The 26981-nt window shown below is 46.8% G+C and overlaps 3 protein-coding genes across 5 annotated transcripts in view; 1 reads left to right on the forward strand and 2 right to left on the reverse strand.

The window, feature by feature from the left end:
* Positions 1-4065, reverse strand: part of LRRC17 (leucine rich repeat containing 17) — a 70225-nt gene extending 66160 nt beyond the window's left edge. For both annotated transcript variants that reach the window (XM_038741489.1, XM_038741491.1), the window contains exon 1: positions 3969-4065. The gene's annotated coding sequence lies outside the window, so the exon portion shown is untranslated. The remainder of the gene's footprint in view (positions 1-3968) is intronic.
* FBXL13 (F-box and leucine rich repeat protein 13) overlaps positions 1-5498 on the forward strand; it is a 114226-nt gene extending 108728 nt beyond the window's left edge. For both annotated transcript variants that reach the window (XM_038741486.1, XM_038741487.1), the window contains one exon: positions 5227-5498. In XM_038741486.1, coding sequence (XP_038597414.1) covers positions 5227-5407 — 181 coding nt within the window. In that variant the 3' untranslated portion in view covers positions 5408-5498. The remainder of the gene's footprint in view (positions 1-5226) is intronic.
* A 2680-nt stretch (positions 5499-8178) lies between these two features.
* Positions 8179-26981, reverse strand: part of FAM185A (family with sequence similarity 185 member A) — a 40935-nt gene continuing 22132 nt past the window's right edge. Inside the window, exons 7-10 of the mRNA XM_038740910.1 lie at positions 23159-23200; positions 12289-12384; positions 9658-9792; positions 8179-8800 (exon numbers count right to left, since the gene is read on the reverse strand). Of these exons, the coding sequence (XP_038596838.1) occupies positions 8685-8800; positions 9658-9792; positions 12289-12384; positions 23159-23200 (389 nt within the window). The 3' untranslated portion in view covers positions 8179-8684. The remainder of the gene's footprint in view (positions 8801-9657; positions 9793-12288; positions 12385-23158; positions 23201-26981) is intronic.

Genomic DNA, 26981 nt, shown 5'->3' on the forward strand with positions numbered 1-26981 from the left:
CAATCAATCGTATTTATTGAGCGCTTACTATGTGCAGAGCACTGTACTAAGCGCTTATCCACTATCAAGCTGCTTCGTTCCCTCCTCTTTCACATCCAGCAGACCATTGCTCTCCCCGACCTTCACAGCCCTTCCGAAATCAGAGCTCCTCCAGGAGCCCTTCCCTGATTAACCTCTTATCTCTCCATCCTATAGACCTTCAATTGTGATTTCAGTATTTCCAAGTCCACTTACGCACTTGGGTATCCTCGTAATAATAATAGTAATTGTGGTATTTGTTAAGCGCTTACTATGTGCCAGGCACTGAACCAGGCCCCGGGGTGGACACAAGGTAATTGGGTTGGGCACCGTCCCCGTCCCATATAGGGCTTCACAGTCTTAATCCCCATTTTCCAGACGCGGTAACTGAGGCACAGAGAAGTGAAGGGTCTTGCAGCAGACACGCGGCAGAGCCGGGATTAGAACCCAGGTCCTCCTGATTCCCAGGCCCATGCTTTGCCTTTAGACTGTGAGCTCGTTGTGGGCAGGGGGTGTGTCTGTCTGTTGTAGTATTGTATTCGCCCAAGTGCTTAGTACAGTGCTTCGCACACAGTAAGCGCTCAGTAAATACAATTTAGTGAATGAATGAGTTTGTCCACTAGGCCACACTCCTCCTATTTCTTTCACTGGCTCCCAGTGGGGTCACAGTACAGTGCTCTGCACATAGTAAGCGCTCAATAAATACGATTGATGATGATGGTGATGAAAGGAGTGAACTGTGTCCAAGGAAGGAAAGAGAGGCGTCCCTAGGGAGAGAAATCTGAGAAAGCTGGCAAGGGGGGCTAAAGTTTTCATGCGCCATGCTGTCCATGCAGGAACCGCTCAATAAATGCCACTGATTTTTTTTCTAGTACTTTTATAGCGCTTACTATGTGCCAGGCACTGTATTAAGCACTAGGGTAGATACAAGGTTGGACACAGTCCGTGCCCCACTTGGGGCTCATAGTTTTAATCCCCATTTTGCAGATAATTGAGGCCGGAAGAAATTAAGAAACTTGATCGAGGTCACCCAGAGCCAAAATCAGAGCCCAGGTCGTTCTGGCTCCCAGGACTGTGCTCTATCATCATCATCATCATCAATCGTATTTATTGAGTGCTTACTATGTGCAGAGCACTGTCCTAAGCGCTTGGGAACTACAAATTGGCAACATATAGAGACAGTCCCTACCCAACAGTGGGCTCAGGCCACGCTGCCTCTCTACCGACAGTGTGGTCGACAGACTATCTAAATGCAGCTGAAGGCCGAACACCTTACGCTACATCTTTAATGGCACAAAACCCTCTTATTTCCCCATGGTTTTCAAATTTAGAACCAGACATTTCTCTGAAGAGGACGCCTGGGGAGTCCACCTGGGGAGTTCTCAGTCCATAGCGTTAAGCGACTGGCCTAGCGGACACCGCACGCTCCGAGAACTTGTCTTCTCTCCACGCGAGCTGTTCTCTGGGCCAGAACCAAGAGACACCATCATCAATCGTATTTATTGAGCGCTTACTATGTGCAGAGCACTGTACTAAGCGCTTATGCGGATGCAATGGTGTGACCTCCCGGCGGGTCAGGGTTCGCAGTTAAATTCAGGACACTCCCCAGCCCCCAACTGTCCTAAAGAGAACAACTCCGATCTAGACGGAGATCAATGAAGAGAGATGATCTCCGCCGTGCTCTCCTCCTCCCCTTCCCTCCCCGTAGCCGACTCTGTATCTCGGGGAAGTCGGTCAACCCTTTCCGAAAGTGCAGTAAGCCATAATCCTACCTACTGTTATTATTGTTATGGCATTTGTGAAGTGCTCACTACGTGCCAGGCACTGTACTAAGTGCTCGGGTGGTTACAAGCAAACCAGGTTGGACACAGTCCCTGTCCCACGTGGGCCTTGAAGTCGCAATCCGCATTTTACAGGTGATTTACTAATGGTAATAATTGTGGCATCTGTTAAGCACTTACTATTGAAGCAGCATGGCTCAGTGGAAAGAGCCCGGGCTTTGGAGTCAGAGGCCATGGGTTCGATTCCCGGCTCCGCCACGTGTCTGCTGCGTGACCTTGGGCAAGTCACTTCACTTCTCTGAGCCTCAGTTCCCTCATCTGGAAAATGGGGATTAAGACTGTGAGCCCCACGTGGGACAACCTGATCACCTTGTATCCCCCAGTGCTTAGAACGGTGCTTTGCACATAGTAAGCGCTTAATAAATGCTATTATTATTATTATTATGTGTCAGGCACTGTACTAAGCACTTGGGTGGATCCGGGCAAATAGGGTTGGACGTGGCCCGTTTCTCATGAGGCTCGCAGTCTTAATGGCCGTTTTACAGGTGAGGAAACTGAAGCCCAAAGAAGTAAAGTGACTTGCCCAAGCAGACAAGCGGCAGAGCCCGTGCTCTGTCCACTATGCCACACTGCTTCTCTTCATCATCATCATCATCAATCGTATTTATTGAGCGCTTACTGTGTGCAGAGCACTGTACTAAGCGCTTGGGATGTACAAATTGGCAACACATAGAGACGGTCCCTACCCAACAGTGGGCTCACAGTCTAAAAGGCGGAGACAGAGAACAAAACCAAACATACTAACAAAATGAAATAAATAGAATAGATATGTACAAGTAAAATAAATAAATAAATAGAGTAATAAATATGTACAAACACATATACATATATACTGGTGCTGTCGGGAAGGGAAGGAGCTAAGATGGGGGGATGGAGAGGGGGACGAGGGGGAGAGGAAGGAAGGGGCTCAGTCTGGGAAGGCCTCCTGGAGGAGGCGAGCTCTCAGTAGGGCCTTGAAGCCCTAGCGCCACTGAGGGTGGCGGTTCTGGGGCAGGTTGAGCAGAACTCATACCGGGTGACTGCCTGCCCCTCCTGTCATCCCCTTTCCCGGCTGGAGCCTAAGAGAGGTCCGGGCTGACCGGGGAGAAGCAGTGTGGCCTAGTGGACAGAGCACGGGCCTCGAGTCTGAGGGCTCCCCCCATCTGCTGGGTGACTTTGGGCCAGTCACTTGACTTCTCTGGGCCTTAGTTCCCTCATCTGTAAAACGGAGATAAAGACTGCGAGCCCCATGGGGGACCTGGGCTGCGAACAACCTGATTAGCCTGTATCTCCCCCAACGCTTAGTACAGTGCCTGGCGCACTTAACAAATACCATAAAAAAAAAAAGGGGGAGGCTGGACAGCTTCTGTAGGTTTGAGATCTAGCTCTCTTCCTCCCTTCAAGGCCCTGCTGAGAGCTCACCTCCTCCAGGAGGCCTTCCCAGACTGAGCCCCTTCCTTCCTCTCCCCCTCGTCCCCCTCTCCATCCCCCCCATCTTACCTCCTTCCCTTCCCCACAGCACCTGTATATATGTATATATGTTTGTACATATTTATTACTCTATTTATTTATTTATTTATTTATTTATTTTACCTGTACATATCTATCCGATTTATTTTATTGTGTTAGTATGTTTGGTTTTGTTCTCTTTCTCCCCCTTTTAGACTGTGAGCCCACTGTTGGGTAGGGACTGTCTCTATATGTTGCCAATTTCTCAATAAGTACGATTGATGATGATGATGTTGCCAATTTGTACTTCCCAAGCGCTTAGTACAGTGCTCTGCACATAGTAAGCGCTCAATAAATCCGATTGATGATGATGATGATGATGATGATGATGATGATGAGATCACCAAGAGATGGGGGCCACTGTGGAAAGCCCATAAGGGCAGGTTAAATTAGGCCCGCTCGTGAACTCCAGTCCTGGTGGGTACAGTGCCTGGCACATAGTAAGCGCTTAGCAGATACCGTAATTATTATTAGGGATATTATTAGGGATAAGGAGGACCAGGCTTCGCCCCCGGCTATTATTCCGGGTGGCCCGTGCTCAGTGCCCGGGGGAACCGGGGGACGTGGAAAGAATAGCAGCTGGTTGTTCTGAATCCTGTCCCTACCACTGCTGATACTTACTGGGCAGGGGGGCTCCTGGGCCGGAAATATCCCAGCTACGTGGACCAAAAGCGGGTCCGTCCTCGTCATCCAAGTCACTTTGCTTCTCTGCGCCTCAGTCGCCTCATCTGCAAAATGGGCAATGACACCGTGAGCACCATGTGGAACAAGAACGATAATCAACCTGATTAACCTTCTGGACTGTGAGCCCACTGTTGGGTAGGGACTGTCTCTATATGTTGCCAACTTGGACTTCCCAAGCGCTTAGTACAGTGCTCTGCACACCGTAAGCGCTCAATAAATATGATTGATTGATTAACCTGCATGTACCCCGGAGCTTAATACAATGCACGATCTGGGGAAAGAGCCCAGGTCTGGGAGAGGAGCTGCGTTCTAATCCTGGTTCCACCATTTACCCGCTGTGTGACCCTGGGCAAGTCACTTCACTGTGCCTCAGTTTCCTCACCTTTAAATGGGGAGTCATCATCATCAATCGTATTTATTGAGCGCTTACTGTGTGCAGAGCACTGTACTAAGCGCTTAATAATGGTATTTGTTAAGCGCTTACTATGTGCAGAGCACTGTTCTAAGCGCTGGATACAAGGTGACCAAGTTGCCCCACATGGGGCTCACAGTCTTAATCCCCATTTTACAGACGAGGTAACTGAGGCTCAGAGAAGCTAAGTGACTTGCCCAAGGTCACACAGCAGGCAGGTGGCAGAGCCGGGAGTCGAACCCACGACCTCTGACTCCAAAGCCCGTCCTCTTCTCCACTGAGCCACGCTACCTGTCCTCCCTCCTACTGTGAGTCCCACGTGGGACAGAGACTGTGTCAGACCTTTTAGACTGTGAGCCCACTGTTGGGTAGGGACCGTCTCGATGTGTTGCCAACTTGGACTTCCCAAGCGCTTAGTACAGTGCTCTGCACGCAGTAAGCGCTCAATAAATACGATTGATGATGATGATGCCTGTCTCTATATGTTGCCAACTTGTACTTCCCAAGCCCTTAGTACAGTGCCCTGCACGCAGTAAGCGCTCAATAAATATGATTGATTGATTGATCTGATGAACTTGTATCTACCTCAGCGCCTACAGCAGCGCCCGACACATCATAAAGCAGTTCAGTGCCACATGAATAACAGTAATAACTATAACAATAATGATAATAATAACCATTCCTGCCTGGTGTTCGTTCTGACCCAGCTTCCAGTGCGAATGGCCAAGAGAGGCTGTGAATCACTCCGTTTTTGTTTTTGTGGTTGTTTTTTTTTTTTGGCAGAGCAGCGGCTTCCAAACTTTCCAACAGGGTCCGGCAGCAGGAGTACAATACGGAGGACCCCCCGCCGTGGCTGGGCTACGACGCCGAAGGGAACCCCCTCTTCCCCTCCACGCCGCCCAAGGCCCCGAAGCCCCCGGCTGGGCGGGGAGCCCCGTCTCACCACAGAAAGAAGATCCCGTAATTTCAACACACCCTCCGGATCCCACTGCGATCCACAAAAATGTGACCGTCCTCGCGGCCGGGAAGGGAATTTTCCCGGTGATTCCCCACGAGCGGCTTCTCGCTTCGGCGGCTAATAGGGAAAGGGGGCGAACTCCTGTCGGATTCCGTCTCCTTTTGGCTGGGACCCTAGGTTCGCGTGGAGCGAACGGCTCTCTGTCCTTTCGTAGAGGCGTTGCTCGTTTGTTTTTAGCAATAAAAAAGAAAAAAAGCCCTTTTTTTTTTTCCCGTGGCGCGGATTTCTCACCTTAACTCAACTCACAGTTACGACTGATTTATCGCCGACGAGGCTGGGTCAGGGATTGATTTATCTCCGATCAGACTGGGCTTTTATTGAGCTTGGACGACGAAGGAGAGGGGTGAGGCAACCGTTTGTCGTGTGATGCGGCCCGGCGTCAACCTCCCAGGAGAAGCAGTATGTTCTAGTGGGTAGAGCCCGGGCTTGGGAGTCAGAAGGAGCTGGGTTCTAATTCCGGCTCCGCCATGTGACCTTGGGCAAGTCACTTCGCTTCTCTGGGCCGCCGTTCCCTCCCCCTTCTAGACCGTGAGCCCACTGTCGGGTAGGGACCGTCTCTATATGTTGCCGACTTGTACTTCCCAAGCGCTCTGCACACAGTAAGCGCTCAATAAATACGATCGATGGATTGATTGATCTGTAAAATGAGCCTCAGAGTCCCTGGGAGCCCTGTTTTTCTTTTACTAGAAAAAGCTAAGGGATCTTTTGTTCCCTGGGGTTGCTGGTGGGAGTCGGGAGTGAGGAGAGGGAACGTTTCCAATTGCGGGAGAGAATGTGTCCCTGCTTGGCAGAAGAATGAGCATATTTCAGGGAAGTTGCCCCATTGGTCCCTCTGAATTAATAGGTACCACCAAGTGGATAAGCCCCTTCCAAACTCGAACACGCTCTGTTTGTGCCCGTGGAGGAGTGTGACCGGAAAAAGTGAACTCCGCACCGAGACCACGCATTCTAAGTTGCTTTCTCATTTCATAGCCTGTAAACTGAGGGGAAAAAAGAACCAAGGAAGGCTTTCGGGCCAGATGACAATAACGACAATAACTGTGGTATTTAAGCGCTTACTGGGTGTCAGGCACTGTACTAAGCGCTGGGTTGGATATGGGTAAATTGCGCTGGATCCGGTCCCATTTGGGGCTCACAGTCTTACAGATGAGGGAACTGAGGCCCAGAGAAGCGACGTGACTCGCCCAAGGCCACACAGCAGGCAAGCGGTAGAGTCAGGATTAGAACCCACGACTTTCTGATTCCCGTGTCTGTGCTCTATCCCCTATGGCATGATGATGGTTGAGTGTTGGCGGTGAGGGAGGCAGTGCTGTAATCCTTAACGGGGAATCCTGATGGGGTGAGGTGCAGGGGAAGCCATAACCAGTAACGCCGTGACCAGTAACCAAGCTCCCACACGGACCTGGAGGGAGGTGAGGTGGTTTTCCAGCTCCGGATGGAGGAGCGGATGGCACGGAATTCCTGGAAGAGGGGTGGAGAAAAATGCAGAAGGCCAAATGCAGCGACATATTGGCAGAATCCTCCCAGCTCAGATTTCCTTCTTATGCCAGTGACCAGTGTCCCCCTGGGAGAAGCCATAATAATAGTAATAATAATAATGATGGCATTTATTAAGCACTTACTATGTGCAAAGCACTGTTCTAAGCGCTGGGGAGGTTACAAGGTGATCGGGTTGTCCCACGTGGGGCTCACAGTCTTCATCCCCATTTTACAGAGGAGGTAACTGAGGCGCAGAGAAGTGAAGTGACTTGCCCAAAGTCACACAGCTGACAGGTGGCGGAGCTGGGATTTGAACCCATGACTTCTGACTCCAAAGCCCGGGCTCTTTCCACTGAGCCACGCTGCTTCTTGGGCTTCTGCGCCATGGCAGGGGGTCGGAGTCTCCCCTAGCGGGGTTTGCTTCCCGCTTCCAAGGGAGAAGAGGCTTACGGTCCCTCTAGACTGTAAGCTCATCGTGGGCAGGGAATGGGTCTGTTTGTTACACTGTACTCTCCCAAGTGCTCAGTACATAACGTCTGCTATAATCGTGACCCTTGTGGCTTCTCATTGGCTTCTCTGATGGCTTTATTTTTAGCTGTGGGAGAGGACGTGTGCCTGCCTGGGAGAAGAACGAGCATATTTTGAGAAAGTTGCCTCATCGTCCCCTCTTTTTTAATTTTAATTTTTAATTTTAATTTTTTTTTAATTTTAATAGGTAAAAAAATCAAGCAGACAAGACCCTTCCAAACTCGAGCACGTTCCGTCCGTGCCCACGGGGGAGTGTGACCAGAGAAAGGGAGCTTAGCACTGAGACCCGCACGTTCTGCGCCGTTTCCTTGTCTCACAGCCTGGAAGTTAAGCTGGGAAAAAGGAACCAGAATCGGGTTTAATTTCAAAGGACAGAATTTGCAGGATTTTCAGTGTTTTGTTAGAAACGAAATACTTTCATGATCTTTTTTTAAAATCACATAAAGTGCACGGATCTGCTTAGCTTTGCCGGAGACCCGAAGGTTCCCAGAACGGAGCTTTGTTTTCACTTAAACAAAGTGGAAAAAGCAAGGAACTTTTCACTTAAACTTAAAAGCAAGGAAACTTTGCAAACTTGCAAGGAAACTTTGCAAACTTGCAAGGAAACTTTGCAAACTTTGCAAACTTGCAAGGACACTTTGCAAACTTTGCAAACTTGCAAGGAAACTTCGCAAACTTAAAAGCAAGGAAGTTCATTAAAAAGTGTCACGCTGCAAGGAATGTCTTCTATCTTTTATACATCAGATAATTAAAAGTACATTGCCACAGTGAGGTTTTGGACTTCCACTGGCCAGTGGTTACTTTGGCGAAAACTTTCACACATCCACCAAGTCCACAGATGATTCTATCTTGAAGTTATGTTGTTCTCTTGGCAGGCCTTCACGGGAATACCTGTCACAGCAGTTTGTCACACACCGCGGTGAATGTCTTCCATCTAAATCTAGCAGATAATTAAACGGATTTAAAATTTATATGGCCACAGTGAGGTTTTGGATTTCCACTTGCCTGCGGTTGCTTTGGTGAAAACTGTCACGTATCCATTCAGTCGACAGGTGATTCTATCTTGAAGTTGGGTTGCTCTCTGGGACACTTGTCACAGCAGTTTGTCACACAATAGCTAGACTAAAACAATCATTTACTCATAATGGTTATGCCCTTTTTAGTGTCTTCCGGAACTCTGCCGTTCACGAATTGCTCTTTTTAGCAACTGAACCCGTCAACCACTGCTGAGTTTCAGAGACTGAAACCAGCTCTGGCTCTCAAGAGTCACAGTACCATTCGGGGCCTCGGCCTTGATCCATTTGTCATTGTCCGTCGTTTGATTCATGTGTCCTGAAACACAGAATGGTACGCGTTGATTTTTCTGGGAGGCAAACCACCGACCAAGAATGCTGGAGTGCAAAGCACTGTACTGTTTGGGAAAGTGCAATGGAAGCAATGGATATGGTCCTTGCCTTCAAGAAGCTTACATGTTATAATGGGGGCGGCAGAAAAAAACCTGTATTCTTTACAAATTGTGGGAGTCGGAGGAAAACGACGACACATTCGCCATTTAAAAGGGTAGAGAAGATTAAACGTACGCAGAAATAAGTGAATGAATAGCATGTGCAAATCAATTTATAACACCTTCCCAGTTTGTGAAGCTAACATGACCACGCAGCAGAGGAGAGGAACCAGCCTGTGAGGATATTTTTGGACCACACCAAGAGTGTCAAAAGGAAACCACATTCGGCACGGCTCCGGGACGCAAGAGGACCCGTGACGGGCTTGACCGGACCGACTCCATTTTGTCGGCCAAGCCGCCACCGGCTCGAAGCGAGCACGTCGCGGTCGGCAGAGCGGAGGAACGACACTCGTCCGGGATCGCCGGCACGGACAAGAAGATCCCCAGGGGACAGACGTGATGTGCTGCTGACGGAGAGGGGAAGGTCTCCCGGGGGGAGAGGTACTCGCCAACAGCTGCCCTGATTAGCCAAGAATGTGCCCTACACACTCTCAGAACACCAGCTGGACACGGATGGTTCCGTATCCCGATTAAGAACGACGGACCAGGCTGTAAGCTTGTCGTGGGCTGGGAATGTATCTGTTTATAGTTACCATTGTACTCTCCCAAGCACTTAGTACAGCGGTCTGCGCAAAGTACGCGCTCAATAAATCCGATTTACTGAAAGGGCCCGGAGCCTTCTTACCAGTGATCAGTACCCCGTCATCTCTGAAGACCTGAGACATTTCTTGCAGTTGAATCTCCGGCTTCACGTCCACCTTGCTTCCTGAGAGGCGGACGCCAGCCTGCAGAGAGGATGGCACCTTGACGACGATGCTCCCTGGAACAGAGTGAGCTGGGCATCATTCTTTTGTCATTTATTGTTAAGCGCTTACTGTGTACCAGCCACGGTACTAACCGCTGGGGTGGGTCCAAGCGCCTTAGGTTGGACGCCGTCCATTTCATCGTCATCATCGTCATCATCAATCGTATTTATTGAGTGCTTACTGTGTGCAAGCGCTTGGGAACTACAAGTTGGCAACATCTAGAGACAGTCCCTACCCAACAGTGGGCTCACAGTCTAAAAGGGGGAGACAGACAACAAAACCAAACATACTAACAAAATAAAATAAATAGAATAGATATGTACAAGTAAAATAAATAAATAGAGTAATAAATATGTACAAGCATATATACATATATACAGGTGCTTTGGGGAAGGGAAGGAGGTATTATTATTATTATTATTCTCTCCCTCTGTGGGTGCATTTCCCCCGTGTCTGAGTCACACAGCAGACAGGTGATGGAGGCTAAACCGTGCTCTTTCCACTAGGCTCCCCTGCTTCTCAATTCGTCTATCCCAGGCATGTGACTCAGAGACCACATCCTGCCCAGGAGAGAACTCCGGGGAGGCCGCTGGGTCCGGAATTCCGGAATTCCCTCCTCGGCCAGGCCCCCCGGGAATGAACCAATCTTCGTTTTGGCTCCAATCCGGACAGGTGATACAGGCTTAGCTCTGAAGCGTGTAGACGCCATTTATCGTTCATAATTACGGTACTTGTTACTATGTGCTAAGCACTGAGGTAGATACATGAGAAGCGGCATGGCTTAGTGGATAGAGCACAGGCCTGGGTTCTAATCCCAGCCCTGCCACTTGTCTGCCGCGGGACCTCGGGCAAGTCGCTTCACTTCTCTGGGCCTCAGTTACCTCATCTGTAAAATGGGGATGTAGACTGTGAGCCCCAAATGGGGATAGGGACTGCGTCCAACCCGATTTTTTAGACTGTGAGCCCACTGTTGGGTAGGGACTGTCTCTATATGTTGCCAACTTGTACTTCCCAAGCGCTTAGTACAGTGCTCGGCACACAGTAAGCGCTCAATAAATACGATTGATTGATTTACTTGTATCCGCTCCAGAGCTTATTACAGTGCCCGGCACATAGTAAGCGTTTAACAAATATCCCTATTATTATAGTGCTCGGCGCATAGTCATAATAATAATAATGATGATGGTATTTGTTAAGCGCTTACTATGTGCAAAGCACCGTTCTAAGCACTGGGGGGATACAAGGTGATCATGTTGTCCCATGTGGGGCTCACAGTCTTAATCCCCATTTTACAGATGAGGTAACTGAGGCACAGGGAAGTTAAGTGACTTGTCCAAAGTCACACTGCTGACAACTGGCGGAGCTGGGATTTGAATCCATGACCTCTGACTCCAAAGCACGGGCTCTTTCCACTGAGCCACGCTGCTTCTCTGCTTACTAGCGCTTAAGCTAGTATGCGCTTAACAAATACCATTATTATTAATAATAATATTAATAATAATGGTATTTGTTAAGCGCTTACTATGTGCAAGGCACTGTTCTAAGTGCTGGAATTATTATTATTATTATTATTATTATTATTATTATTATTATTCTCTCCCTCTGTGGGTGCAGGGACAGTGGGAGAGAGGCAATCTGATCCACCACCTCCCTTTACCGAAGGCCTCTGGATTAATTGCCCGCGGAAGCAGTGTGGTCTATGGGAAAGAAGACAAGCAAACATGGACCGTGTCCAACCTGATTAACTTGGAATCGATGCAAAACCCCACTGGCCACTTGCTAATGTGCACAACTCTGTTGTATTTTCCTCTCCCAACAGCTTAGTAAGAGAGAAGCAGCGTGGCTCAGTGGAAAGAGCCCTGGCTTTGGAGTCAGAGGCCATGGGTTCCAATCCCGGCTCTGCCGACTGGCAGCTGTGTGACTTTGGGCGAGTCGCTTCACTTCTCTGTGCCTCAGTTCCCTCATCTTTAAAATGGGGACGAAGACTGTGAGCCTCATGTGGGACAACCTGATCAACCTTGTAACCTCCCAGCGCTTAGAACAGAGCTTTGCACATAGTAAGAGCTTAATAAATGCCATCATTATTATTATTACTACTAATAATAATGCTGATGGTATTTCTTAAGTGCTATGTGCCAATCACTGCACTGCTCGATTACTATGCCTGTTTCGTATTTGTCAACTGCTTTATAATCATTTTACTAAGTCCCAGATGTCCCGGGGGTTGGCCCCCCATTTTACCGATGAAGGAACGGATCGATTGATGATTGATTGATTCCCCCGGGGCAACCCTATAACCCAGCGTGACTCACGAGGCCGGGATCCTTTTCATCTACTACTCTGGCTTATGCCTTTTTTTGAACGTCATTAGGTTTCACCAGAATTCATTTTCCCTCAATAACTCTTTCAATCTGGACGGGATCCTCTTCCAATTTTCCATCTGCTTCCCGAATGCTACAGAAAACCTTCCTTACATCATACGTTATAGCAGAACGTTCCGTTTGGCTAACCTTTCTGGGATTTCAAGGCCACTTTCCCCACTTGGCTGACATACGCGTCTATGGCACCCTGACGCGTGAAGGCTCTCAGACGCCCTGCCGATGAAGCTGAAGAGGAAAAGCAGAAAATAAAGGACCTGAAATGAGTCACGACACTCAGGCACCGCACATTCAAGCATACGCGGAACTATCAGAGTCACGACATGATAACATAAGCATTTGATGCTCACTCTGTCCTCACAGCACTTCATTCAATCGTATTTACTGAGCGCTTACTGTGTGCATAGTACTAAGCGCCTGAGAGAATACAATACGACAGACATTCCCTGCCCACCACGAACATGCTTAGCACAGTGCTCTGCACACAGTAAGCGCTCAATAAATACGATTGAATGAATGAATCCTTCACTATTTCTCCCGTGAGCCCACTGTTGGGTAGGGACTGTCTCTATATGTTGTCAACTTGTACTTCCCAAGCGCTTGGTACAGTGCTCTGCACACAGTAAGCGCTCAATAAATACGATTGATGATGATGATGGAATTCATTTTAAAGCCTGTCTCCCCCTGAAGACTGTAAGTCTGTGGTGGGCAAGGAGCGCAAATTCCGACCCTGTTGCGTTTTACTCTCTCCCAAATGCTTAGTTTGTCAGTCAGTCGTATTTATTGAGTGCTTACTATGTGCAGAGCACTGTACTAAGCGCCCGGGAGAGGACAATATAATAAACAGACACATTCCCTGCCCACAAAGAGCTTACATCTAACAATTAGCTTCATTGTTCTTTCTTCACCTCTAACTTTCTCTCTAGCGATCCATTCTACATCCACATAGGCCTAAGAGTCAGGAGACTCAGGTTCTAGTCCCAGCTCTGCCCCTTATTTGCTGAGTGACCTTGGACAAGTCACTTAAGCTCTCTGTGCCTCAGCTTCCTCACCTGTAAAATGGGGATCACTCCTCTTCCAACTCTTTGACCGTGATTCCCATGTAGAACGAGGACTGTGACTGGTTTACTTATCACCTAGCAACCCCCGTCTTCAGCGCTGGAGTTGGCGCATAATAATAATAATGATGATGATGGTATTTGTTAAGCGCTTACTATGTGCAAAGCACTGTTCTAAGCGCTGGGGAGGTTACAAGGTGATCAGTTTGTCCCACAGGGGGCTCACAGTTTTAATCCCCATTTTACAGATGAGGCCCGGAGAAGTTAAGTGACTTGCCCAAAGTCACACAGCTGACAGTTGGCACATAGTAATCGTTCATTAAATATCATTGCTATTATTTTGAAAAATGCCTTTTGAAACTTCTGATGATTCTGACCCCTTCAACTTCCCGTTGTGACTACAAATTCCATACGCTGTAGGTGAAAACATTAGTTTTTAATACTATTAGGCATCTGCACCAGGATTTTTTTTCTATGGTATTTGTTAAACGCTTACTGTGTGCCAGGCACTGTACAGAGCACTGGAGTAGATACAAGCTAATCGAGGTCGGGACACAGTCCATGTCCCATGTGGGGCTCACAGTCTCAATCCCCATTTTCAGATGGGGTAACTGAGGTACAGAGAAATGAAGTGACTTGCCCAGTGTCTCATTGCAGACATGTGGCTCCAGACAAGGTCTTCCCCCTTTTAGACTGTGAGCCCACTGTTGGGTAGGGACTGTCTCTCTATGTTGCCAACTTGGACTTCCCAAGCGCTTAGTACAGTGCTCTGCACACAGTAAGCGCTCAATAAATACGACATTGATTGATTGATTCTCTGGAGATTCTCAGTTCACTCCGATAGGTAGTTGAGGACAGAGAAAACGAGGAACAAACACAGACGGGTCAAAGCATTCTGATCTCTCCAGAACAGATCTGCATGTTCACAGCTTCTCGAATGTTAATTACAAATGGTCACTCCTCCAGGCAGTTTTGTTGGCTCCAGTCTGTAAAAATGTTCAAAACCTGGCTCAGGGATGATTTGGGTTCCTTTCTGCTCCATGTAGGCTGGAAATGCTGCTAGCCATCCAATTTATTTATTTTCAAGGCCTCGGGGCCAAATCTGACATAGGAGGATAAGCATTTGGAGATGTGCCCAATGACAGCTGGAAAAAGAAAGCTGCATCCCTTCCCTAGGTCCAAAAGGATCTGCTTTTGTTAACAGTAATTATGGTATCTGCTAAGTGCTTACGATGTGTCAAGCACTGTACTAAGCATTGGGGTAGACACAAACTAATCAGGTTGTCCCAGATGGAGCTCACAGTCTAAGTAGGAGGGAGTATGATTTAATTCCCGTTTTAAAGACGAGGAAACTGAGGCCCACAGAGGTTAAGTGACTGGCCCAAGGTAACAAAGCAGACAAGTTAAGCAGTGTGGTCGGGTGGATAGAGCACGGACCCGAGAGTCAGAAGGACCTGGGTTCTAGTCCCGGCTCCGCCTCTCGTCTGCTGCGTGACCTAGGGCAAGTCACTTCACTTCTCTGGGCCTCAGTCCCCTCATCTGTATAACGGGGATTAAGGTTGTGAACCGCAAGTGGGACCTGTATATATGTATATATGTTTGTACATATATATGTACAAGGAAGCAGCGTGGCTCAGTGGAAAGAGCCCGGGCTTTGGAGTCAGAGGTCGTGGGTTCAAATCCCGGCTCTGCCACTTGTCAGCTGTGTGACTTTGGGCAAGTCACTTAACTTCTCTGGGCCTCAGTTCCCTCATCTGTAAAATGGGGATGAAGACTGTGAGTCCCATGTGGGACAACCTGATTACCTTGTATCTACCCCAGCGCTTAGAACAGTGCCTTACACATAGTAAGCGCTTAACAAATACCGACATTATTATTATTACATATTTATTACTCTATTTATTTATTCATTTATTTTACTTGTACATATCTATTCTATTTATTTTATTTTGTTAGTATGTGTGGTTTTGTTGTCTGTCTCCCCCTTTTAGACTGTGAGCCCACTGTTGGGTAGGGACTGTCTCTAGGTGTTGCCAACTTGGACTTCCCAAGCGCTTAGTACAGTGCTCTGCCACAGTAAGCGCTCAATAAATATGATTGATTGATTGATTGACAGGGACTGTGTCCACCCTGATTAGCTTGTATCTATCCCAGCGCTTAGTACAGTGTCTGGCACAATGTAGGCCTTAACACACACACACACACACACACACACACGCTGGGGGGGGAGGGTGGCGGTGTGGTGCTGGGATCAGAACCCAGGTCCTCTGACTCCCATGCCCACTCCCAGGCTCTTTCCACTGGGCCACGCTGATTCGGAGACCATCCCTTAAGAAGCTGGGTCAATGGAAATGGTGTCAAATTGGGATTGTTCAGTGTGTCTATAATGACTCTGCCTCACACTGAATCAACTGAACACAATACGGTCCACTAGAGTGCCGGGCAGGGCAGCTTCTTGCCTCCTTGGAAATGAGAAGCAAATGAGGCAGCATATAAACAAGATGTTTTATGACAAGATAATTCCATGAACGGTTTTTTTTTTTTTGGTTTTTTAAGTAGGTCCGGAAATCTACTGATACATAGCTATACCCTCATGCTATATCCTCTTGTCCACGTCCTGCCTCTGCCCTAGAACGTCCTCCCTCTTCACATCCAACAGTCGATCAAAGCCTTATTGAAGGCACACCTCCTCCAAGAGGCCTTCCCTGACGAAGGCCCCTTTCCTCTTTTTCCCACTCCCTTCTGCGTCATCCTGACTTGCTCCCTTCATTCACCACCCCCGCACCCAGCCCCAAAGCACTCAGGTACATATCGGTAATTTATCTACTTATATTAGTGTCTGTCTCCCCTTCTAGACTGTGAGTTCATTGTGGGCAGGGAATGTGTCTACCACATCTATTGTACTGTACTTCCCAAGGGCTTAGTACAGTGCTCTGCACACAGTAAGCACTCAATAAGTACGACTGATTGACTGACTAGCCTTCAGCTCTGACAATGTCTTGTAGGTGATAAAACTGCACTTAAGTGACAGGAAACAAAATACCAAACTGCTGTTGTTCTAGGACAAGACATAGGCACCCAATTGATTCCAACTCAAAGCAGTTTATCAATGGAGTACAACTTAAACCCTTCCCGGGAGTTACTTTTCTGGAAATGTGTTGACAGTGAAAAGTCTAAACATTCCCATTGTAAATCTGCCTCAGAAACATACAGAAATCCCTGGATGCGGAGAAGTCGAAGGAAAAATGTGCAGTAGAGAGTAATTAGCTTAAGAAAGAATAAAAGTCCTTTGTTTGTTGGTTGGAATATCCAAGCTTCCACTGAGAATTTCATTTCCTTGAAGTATTTTACTGGCAACGCTCACGCATGTTTGACAGAAATCATTCTGGGCTCCTAAAGAGAGGCTCGCGTGAGTAGGAACAATATATTTATTGACACTTATCGGAACTATCTGAAACCACTGAAATGAATTCGGCAGAAGGGAATTGGGGTTTTAAGTGACAAGCTAAAGTGAAACTTGAAATAAGTGCTGGATTACCATCAGAGATTGAAACCACAGACTCTGGAAAGGATTAGCTCCAAACCTGCCATGAGACACATGGGAGGTCAGCCTTTTTCCAAAGGTTCTTCTGAATCATGCTGATCTCATCCTCTTTCTTTCTCTCTCTGTCTCTATCTCTTTTTTCTCTCACGCCATAGTCATTGTGGTACTAGAAAGTGAAGTGAGGTAGGCTACAGAAAAACAGGCCCAGTCGGCCTAGGTATCAAAATCAGTCAATAAGTGGTATTTATTGAGTGCTTACCGTGTACATAGCACAGTCCGAAGCGCTTGAGAGAGGGCAATATAACAAAGTTGGTAGAAAGGAACGTGTAGTTAGAATGCCATTAACCCAACTTCAAGCTTGAAGGAAACCCAAGACCTCCAACTCTGTTGTAGTGTACTTTCCCAAGTGCTCAGCACGGCATTCTGCACGCAGTAAGTACCCAATAAATCACCCTCATCATCATTTATTGAGCACTTACTGTGTGCAGAGTGCCGTACTGAATGTTTGGGAGAGTACAATACAACGGAGTACTGGGTACTAAGCACTAAATACCACTGATTTGATTGACTGACAGACCTGGGGGAGCCTTTGAGCTATTTTGTTTATCCTCCCTCATCTGAGCAGGAATGCACCTAAACATAAGTGAGAATCAATTTGGTCATTAAAATCAGTTTCTAGAAAGCCCACCTTCCTTTCTGAATTAAAACAGCTTTCTCTGGCCTTAAAAATTAGGAAACTCTCTAATTTCCCCCCTCATGCATTGGCTTAAACTTATTCTCTCTCATTCATGTCCCTTTGCTCCACATAAGTTTCCAGACTTACAAGAAAACTACTGAAAATTAAAGCCATGAAGCACTTTATCTGGCAGACAATGCTTTGCCAATCTCAACACTCTAGGGTGTCAGTAGCTCTCACAAAGTCAGGGAGTTGGGTCAAACACGGCTCTCTTTTCCCCTACAGGATAAAGAGGAGCCTTCAATTCGATGTCTTGCCAATCCATTATTTAAAGAAAATAAAAACCAACCAACTACGCGACCCCCACTCTTAACCAAACGGCCTCTTCCCCACCCTCGTCGAGTTTCCTGCTGAGAATTGCTCTTCTTTCCAAGTTGCATCCAAATGAAAATGCTGACGGGTGAATTTCTCCCAAATTGGGATCATCAGCCGCAAAGAACGTCCCTAATTTATAAAGCCACCCTTACAGCTACACTGATTTATTTTCAGCAGAGTACCTAAGCCTGAGCCTTTCCTGTCTGAAAGATGGTAAAATGACTGAATTTCCTAACTCTCCAGGCCTGCTACATTTAGCCTGTGAGCTTCAGGGTGGCTAGATAAATGGCATCTGGGAACTCTTAGCATCTTCTAGAGTTTATATGGCCTCTTCTGGGGAAAAAGCTTTCAACTGGAAGAAGAGATTAGTGTAGGGGATCAAAAGCCATGGGGAACGGAGTTAGAGGCAAGAGGGAAAGGGAAGAGGCTGAATGTTTTGAGGAGAAGAGACGGAGGCTAAGGAACAAAGGGCATAAGGGATGGGGAAAAGTAAAATTAAATGGCAAGATGGACTTTGGGGGAGAGAGAAAGGAGTCTCTAAATTATTATCGGTGGCGAAACCACTTTGATCCTTCTCTCTCAGCACTTACGTACACATCTACTATTTCCTCGATCTGGAATTTATTTTAATGTTTGTCTTCTCCTCTAACCTGTCAGCTCACTGTGGGCAGGGAACGTCCAACTCGTACTGTCCTCTCGCAACCGCTTATGGCGTAGTGGAAACAGCACGGGCCTGGAGTCCAAAGGTCATGGGTTCAAAACCCGGCTCAGCCCCTAGTCTGCTGTACGGACTTGGGCAAGTCACTTCACTTCTCTGTGCCTCAGTTACCCCCTCTGGAAAATGGGGATTGAGACCGGAAGCCCCATTTGGGACAGGGACTGTGTCCAACCCGATTAGCTTGTATCCACCCCAGCGCTTAGTACAGTGCCTGGCACCTAGTAGGTGCTTAACAAATGCCATTATTATTATTACAGTGCTCTGCACATGGTCAGCGCTCAATAAACACCACCACGGATTGATTGTTTGGGAACTCTTGAAGTTTGGGAACTTCAAGAGAAGCAGCGTGGCTTAGTGGAAAGAGCCCGGGCTTTGGAGTCAGAGGTCATGGGTTCAAATCCCGGCTCCACCAATTGTCAGCTGTGTGACTTTGGGCAAGTCACTTAACTTCTCTGTGCCCCTGTTACCTCATCTGTAAAATGGGGATTAAGACTGTGAGCCCACCGTGGGACAACCTGATTACCTTGTTACCTCCCCAGCGCTTAGAACAGTGCTTTGCACATAGTAAGCACTTAATAAATGCCATTATTATTATTATTATTATTATTATCATTATTAACTAATTAGAGCAGAAGGTAGGTGTGTATTCAGGGCCCCTGGCCCTGGTAGACTTCTGAGAAAAGATTTGCCGGTGCTCCGACTTCGTCGTTTGGGATCGACAAATGCTCTCTATGTATCTTGGGGATGTAGAGCGGAGGGCCCCGAAGCAGTGTGGTCTAGTGGATAGAGCACAGGCCTGGGAGACAGGAGGACCTGGGTTCTAATCCTGCTTCCGCCACTTGTCTGCTGCTGTGTGACCTTGAGCAAGTCACTTTGCTTCTCTGGGCCTCAGTTCCCTCAACTGCAAAATGGGGATTAAGAGTGTGAGCCCCACGTGGGACAGGGATGGTGTCAACCTAATAAACTTCTATCTATGCCACAGCTTAGCATGGGACGTGGCACATAGTAAGCACTTAACAAATAACATGGGAAAAAAAATCACCTCAGCCCTATTCCACGCCTCTCACGGTCATGTCAGCCCAGAACTGCAGCTCTGAAAACTGCTCATTGTGGGTGGGGAATGTGTCTACCAACTCTGTTGTTTTGTTCTCTCCCAAATGCTAGTACAGTGTTCGGCACACAGTAGGCGCTCAATAAATAGCATTGACCGATTGCTTGTTCCACACCCAAACTAGTGATCTAGACTGGGAGCCCACTGTTGGGTAGGGACCGTCTCTATATGTTGCCAACTTGTACTTCCCAAGCGCTTAGTACAGTGCTCTGCACACAGTAAGCACTCAATAAATATGATTGATTGATTGATCTACGTCATTTCTGAACGAATGGAGCCCGTTGTTGGGTAGGGATCGTCTCTATATGTTGCCAACTTGTACTTCCCAAGCGCTTAGTACAGTGCTCTGCACACAGTAAGCGCTCAATAAATACGATTGAATGAATGAATGAATGATGGGAAAAATCATCTGAGGCTGCTTCAGATACTTAAATTGAGGTATACCACCACTAATACCTTCTCCTTTACGTGCCTGACTTGTGATATATTTATCCCTGCTGTTACTTTATACTTTGTCACCTACTAAACCATCTTCATATCTGGCCTCAATCAATCAGTCAGTGATATTCTTTGGACACATGTGTCCAGAACACAATACCAAGTGCTCCTAGTGCTAGGGAGAATACTAGAAAGTTCAAGATATGATCTCTGTCCTCCAGGAGCACTCAAATTTCTGTTTCCATCCACACTTCCCCTTCAGACTGCTGTTGCCCAGTCTAAAACGCAGAATTCCTAGCTCTCAGTCCTTCCCCCTTGAACAAACCTGAAACTACATTTTACAAAGACTAAATCAGCCATTACCAAGCCATTTCCCACTTGTTTCTCACACTAGCGGCTTCCGTGTGTGTGCTGGCTTCACGTTTAAACCACTTTGAAACTGTTTAGCCTTCTGACCCGGGCTCATAGCTTGCTGAAGACGCCGAAGATTGCAAGTCTTTAAATCTTCTCAGTTGGAGAAGGATCAATCAGGTTGCTTCTGTTTCCCAAAGTTGAAAATTCCCCCAAGCACAGAGCCTTTCTGAACCTCAGTCATCACAAGCTCCTGCTCTCTGATCTGTGCCTCCTCCCGCCTCTGGCTCCTTGGTTCCGTTCATATGCCAATGACCTTGAAAATCCAGGGCCCCTAGATCCCAACCTCCTCATTTCCCAGACTTGAACAAATCACCCCCGTCTTTTGAAGTAGGACTCTCCTTTCCCTCCCGGATCCAATTCAAACTTCTTTCCCTGGCTTTTTTATTATAAAGTTTTATTATAAAACTTGCGAAGTACTAGCTACGTCCTAAGCCCGGTACTAAGGGCTGGGGGTCGATACAAGATAATCAGGTTGGGCACAGTCTGTGTCCCACATGGGGCTCACAGTCTAAATCGGAAGAACGGATATTGAATCCCCATTTCACAGATGAGGAAACTAAGGCACAGAGAAGTGACTTGCCCAAGGTCTCACGGCGAACAGTTGGCAGAGCCAGATTTAGACGCCAGGTCCTTTGACCCCCCAGGCCCACGCACTTTCCACTAGGCCATGTTACTTCTCAATAAAATAACAGATAAAATACTGGTTCCCTCTAGTCTGTAAGCAGGGAACATGTCTACCAACTCCACTGTACTCTCCTCTCGCAAGTACTCAGTACAGTGCTCTACACTGTAGAAAGTGTTCAATTAATACCTTAATTGGTTAATAATACTAATTCTAATAATAGCACCTGAATAATGGATAATGCAGTCCTTCAAGTACTCCCAAAGAATACTTCTGATGAATGAAAATAAGTACTTTTAAAATCGGGCATTGCAGCAAGGAAGATAAGAAAATCCAGAACACTCCAGTTATTCTTTCCAATTTTTCTTTCTCAAGTGTTTTACTAAATATGGTCTTTGTAAGCAGTGATTCTCTGCTTCTTTAGAAATTCCTGATGTTTATCCAGTTGGGCCTAGAAGCCATCTGATGGCACAGCCTATGAAATGCTCTCAGCAAAGTCAAAGAGCTCAGGCCACGTTGAACGCCACGAGGCACAATCAGATCTCCAAAAAAGGTGTTGGAAATTCAATTCTTCCATAAAGAAGATGCCGTTAAGCCTGAGCATGGGACTGACATTAATGCGCTAAAGAAGTCTGCTTTAGCTTTACACCACTGAATTTGTACAGCCTGTGTTAGACAATTTGCCCACACCATCAGTTTCTCAAAGTGGCAGTCTGTCAACTGTAAGAGATGTTTAATTTCTGGAGACTGGAGATTTCCCAATATTTAATTTTTTGTTTAAGTGATAGTACTTGTTAATCGCTTACTCTTTTGCCAGGCACTGTTCTAAGCGCTGGAGTAGATACAAGGATTAAGACTGTGAGCCCCATGGGCTGTGCCTAACCCGATTAACTGGTATCTACCTCAGCGCTTAGTACAGTGCCTGGTATATAGTAAGCGCCTAAATACCAAAGAGAAATACTTAATTTTTTCTTCTGAAAAGGTTCACTCACCGAATAAATGAATATTTTGTGTTTGTTTCTTGGGAAAAGCCCACAGAGATTTCTATTTATTTGTATTTGAATATATTAAAGGATGCTTATTTGCTCTCCCAATTGCTTACTACAGTGCTTAGCACACAGCAAGTGCTCAATAAATACAATCGAATGAATGAATTTGCTAAAATGTGAAGTCTAGCACCCCTGAAACCAGGTGTAAAGGTTTTTAAAGGCATCCTAACAGCCAAGAGAGTCTCTTCACTCACTTAGCAGAAGGAAAAAAGGAAGTGAAGCACAGTGATGTCAGTGGGTACACCTTTCGTTCAATTTTCCTTTTTGAAAAATGATCTACCTCTCCAAGGATGGGTGGAAGTTGGATCTAGGGAGCAGATGTGCTCTCAGAACTACAGAGACCCTGGATTTGGCTATCGTTTGTGAAAGTGCACCTTCGCACCACACATATCTCTAAGTGGAGAGCGGTGTGACCTCTGGAGAGGAAAAGACAGGAGTAACTATTTTACCAAAAGATGTAAGTTTTCAGCTATTTCTTAACCTTTAAATGGAGCTAAACTGACGATGGAAAGTGTGTTAAGTCATTTTTCCGCAGACAAAGGAAAAAGAAAGCGCTTTGTCTTGCTAAACAACCTTTACCCATGAAGGAAAAAAGAAGTTACTGGTCAAGGAAAGTATTACTGGACTCTATAAACTATAATCAACAGCCTCTGACTTCTCAGAACTAACGTTGCTGATGTAGAGGTCTTTTTTCTGGTTTTTTTATTTTGTGGTACTATGCGCTTAACTATGAGCCAGGGACTGTACTTAGCACTGGGATAGACACAAGCTAATCAGGTTGGACACTGTCCATGTCCCACATGGGGCTCCCACTCCTAATCCCCATTTTACAGATGAGGGAACTGAGACACAGAGAAGTGAAATGACTCACCCCAGCTTGCACAGCTGACAAGTGATGGACCTGGGATTAGAACCCAGGTCCTCTGATTTCCAGGCCCAAGCTCTTTCCACTAGACCACTCGAATGACACTCATAGGATGAAGAAATTCAAACATACCTACTATGATGTTGCCTGTTTGGCTTTGTAGAGTAGTATCACCTAAAAGCAAGAGAGAAAACAAAGTGAGGTGGACATAGTAAATGCCAAAATTACCAATCAACCAATGGTATCTACGGAGCGCTTTCTATGTACAGAGCACTGTATTTAATTACTTAATTAATGGCGATATTTGTTAAGGGATTACTATGTGCCAGACACTGTGCTAAGCGCTGGGGTGGACACTAGCAAGTCAGGTTGGACACAGTCCCTGTCGCACGTGGGGCTCACAGTCCTAATCCCCATTTTACAGATGGGGTAACTGAGGCCCAGAGAAGTGAAGAGACTTGCCCAAGGTCACTCAGCAGACAAGTGGCAGAGCCAGGATTAGAACCCCTGACCTGACTCCCAAGCCCGTGCTCTATCCACTAGGCCATGCTGCTTCCTGTACTAAGCGTTTGGGAAAGTACAATATTGAAGAGTTGGTAGATTTCATCCCTGCCCTCAAGAAGCTTTCATTTTAGGGTCTTACAGTACCAGGCACATTGCTGGCCATTTAAGAGTTTTCCACTACACTAGCTGCAACTCTCTCTTAAGAACTTAGCCCTGGTCGCTCTTATCCACCTCTGCCCCGATGCTTTTCTCGGTGCCCTCTCTTAGCTAATTTTGATAAAAGCAATTGTGGTAGTTTTTTAAGTGCCAGGCACTGTGCTAAGTGCTGGGGGAGATTACAAGAGGATCGGGTTGGGCACAGTACCTGTCCCACGTAGGGCTCACAGTCCTAATCCCCATTTTACAGAGGTCTTACAGTACCAGGCACATTGCTGGCCATTTAAGACTTTTCCCCTACACTAGCTGCAACTCTCTCTTAAGAACTTAGCCCTGGTTGCTCTTACCCACCTCTGCCCCGATGCTTTTCTCGGTGCCCTCTCTTAGCTAATTTTGATAAAAGCAATTGTGGTAATTTTTAAGTGCTTGCTATGTGCCAGGCACTGTGCTAAGTGCTGGGGGAGATTACAAGACGATCGGGTTGGGCACAGTACCTGTCCCACGTAGGGCTCACACTCCTAATCCCCATTTTACAGAGAAGGCAACTGAGGCCCGGAGAAGTGGAGTGATTTGCCCCAGGTCACAGAGCAGACGAGTGGCGGAGCCTGAATCAGAACCCAGGTCCCCTGACTCCCAAGCCCGGGCTCTTTCCACGCTGCTCAGCCCTGCCCATTTCTTCCTACATTTTAGTTTGAGATCATATATGCCCAAAGTACCCCCTTCCCTTCTTCTCCCTACTTCTTGCCTACACTTCCCTCCTGGAGGGCAAAAGATCTTAGATAGTGCCCTCAGAACACCATATCCTGGAGCAAAATGCTCTTTTCCTCTGCATACTTAAATGTCGCGGAAACCAGGTGTAAAATAGCCAGAAATTCCACTCCAATTCATAGGATGCAGGCTTTAGCTGCTTCTTCCAAAGCCAGTCACCGAAGAGCTTGGTTTGGGGTCAACCTCGCCCAGCTGAGGCCGATGCCTGAACAATAGTGCCCTCAAAGGACCTCAACCAAACCAAGCAAAAGGAAACGTTCTTACACAGCAGGACTGCGCCTATGGAATTCATTATCCCAAGAAGCTGGGCAGACCTAAAATAGTAACGGGTTCAAGAGAAGCTTGGATAAATGCAGGGAAGAAAGGTCCATAACCCGACTTGGGGAAAATCAGGAATGTAAGAAGGTCCATAATAATAATGGTGGCACTTGTTAAGTGCCAAGCACTGTTCTAAGCACTGGAGTATTCATTCATCAATCGCATTAGTTGAGCACTTACTGCACTAAGCGCTTCAAATTAATCAGGTCGGACACATTCCATCCCCATTGAGGACGACAGCTATCACACAGTTTCTCTGGGCATCCTGTTGCTATTACTGGAGACAATAGGCTGGATGCCTGACCCAGTAATAGCGTAATAATTGTGGAATTCGTTAAACGCTTTCTATGGGTCAAGGACTGTACTAAGCCCTGGGGTACAAACAAGATGACCAGATCCCAAACAGGGCTGACAGCTCAGCCTAAGTAGGAAGAACATGTATTTAATCCCCATTTTACAGATGAGGGAACTGAAGCCCGGAGAAGTGAAGTGACTTGCTCAAGGTCACACAACAGACAAGTGACCAGTGTCAGAATTAGAACCCAGGTCCTGCTGACTGATTCCCTGTTCCATCCCCTTTCCACTAGGCCATGTTACTTCTCACAGCATCTCTCCTCTTCTCCCACCAACCTGATGGAAAGCAAAAATCACACGACTTTGCTCAACCTTTGTCCAGTGACATACAATCGGGGCTCAGTCAAAACAATGCCCAGTAGATGCCTTTTGCGAAGGGAAATCATTCCTGCTATTTTGCAGGGAACCAGTCTTTCGATTCCATTATTGCCTGCCCCTGAAGCGGTTGACTGAAGTGGTTTCTGGTAGCCTGGGTAAAGCATATTCTGAAATGTGATCTGCAAATGCATATGCTGAAGTATGACTAACAGAAAAATCCCCCGACGCCTTCCATTATTCAGTGAGAATATATTTTCCAGGATGATTCTCCTCAGATGACTTTCCAGTTTTGTGCATGTGTACAATTACTCTAAGGGCACCCATACTATAATACCCCACTCCCTCCTTATAAAGTTCTTGTGCACAGTCCAAAGTTACCAGCTGCTAACCTTGTTACAGCCAAGTGGGTGTATCTTTTTACCACTTTGCCCTCAGATCAACCTGGAATTTACTCATACATTCCATGGGCTTTTTGAAACAATCTGCATCAATCGCTTAGTCTAAGCAAAACTGGAAAAGGATTCATCTGTCATGCCTTAAGCCGGGTTCTGGCTCTACGGACATCTGTAAAAGTTTCATACACCACCACATCTTGCACATGAATAAACAAATACGTGAACAATTTTGTCCTGCACAAAAGGTGGGTTTTTATGCAGAAGCTGAGCCTGTAGAAGTCTCCTCTTGAACAAAACATGTCGGGTAGGGTCCAACAGAGGATGTTCTGTCAATGTTTCTTTTCCTAGTATGTTCTGGAAAGCATTCTCCAAATGGTAGGGTATGACAGAGTATGTTCTGTCAATGTTTCTTTTCCTAGTATGTTCTGGAAAGCATTCTCCAAATGGCCGACCTTGTAAATGTCTATATTTTCCACCCTCTTGCAAGCTGAGGCCAAAGATCACACCTAGAGAGAACCGCTGCTTTCACATTCCTGTTTCCATATGTGTTTTTGTGCACGATCATCCAGGATCTTAAACCTAAAGGCCAAATAAGTGTACAAAGAAGCCTGCCAGGTCAGGATGAATTGTCAGTGCAGCTCAAAGCTAGTGACTCTACGACACGATATGATATTGGGAAGCAGCGTGGCCAAGTAGGTAGAGCCTCCAAGTCAGAAGGATCTGGGTTCTAATCCCGGCTCCACCACTTGTCTGCTGTGGGACCTTAGAAAGTCACTCAACTTCTCTGGGCCTCGGTTACCTCATCTGTATGCAAAATGGGGATGAAAACTGTGGGTCCCATGTGGGGCATGGACTGTGTCCAACCTGATTAGCTTGTGTATACACCAGTTCAGTACAGTACCTGGCACATAGTAAGTGCCTAACAAATACCATAAAAAAACAAACAAATAATACGTTGCCCAAGCGTTCCCTGACTCCTGGCCTCTGAAGCTTGGTGGGACCCTAATGGGCAAAATCAGAGCGCTGCAAAGGAGGAAAACTGACCACTAGCTAGAAGACTTTCTTGACCAGGTCTCTTCTCCAAGTTACTCTGTGAAGCTTCACGCTGAAAAGCAGTGTGGCCTATTAGATAGAGCACGGGC

This window comes from Tachyglossus aculeatus, assembly GCF_015852505.1.
Source record: "Tachyglossus aculeatus isolate mTacAcu1 chromosome 12 unlocalized genomic scaffold, mTacAcu1.pri SUPER_6_unloc_1, whole genome shotgun sequence".
Taxonomy (NCBI): domain Eukaryota; kingdom Metazoa; phylum Chordata; class Mammalia; order Monotremata; family Tachyglossidae; genus Tachyglossus; species Tachyglossus aculeatus.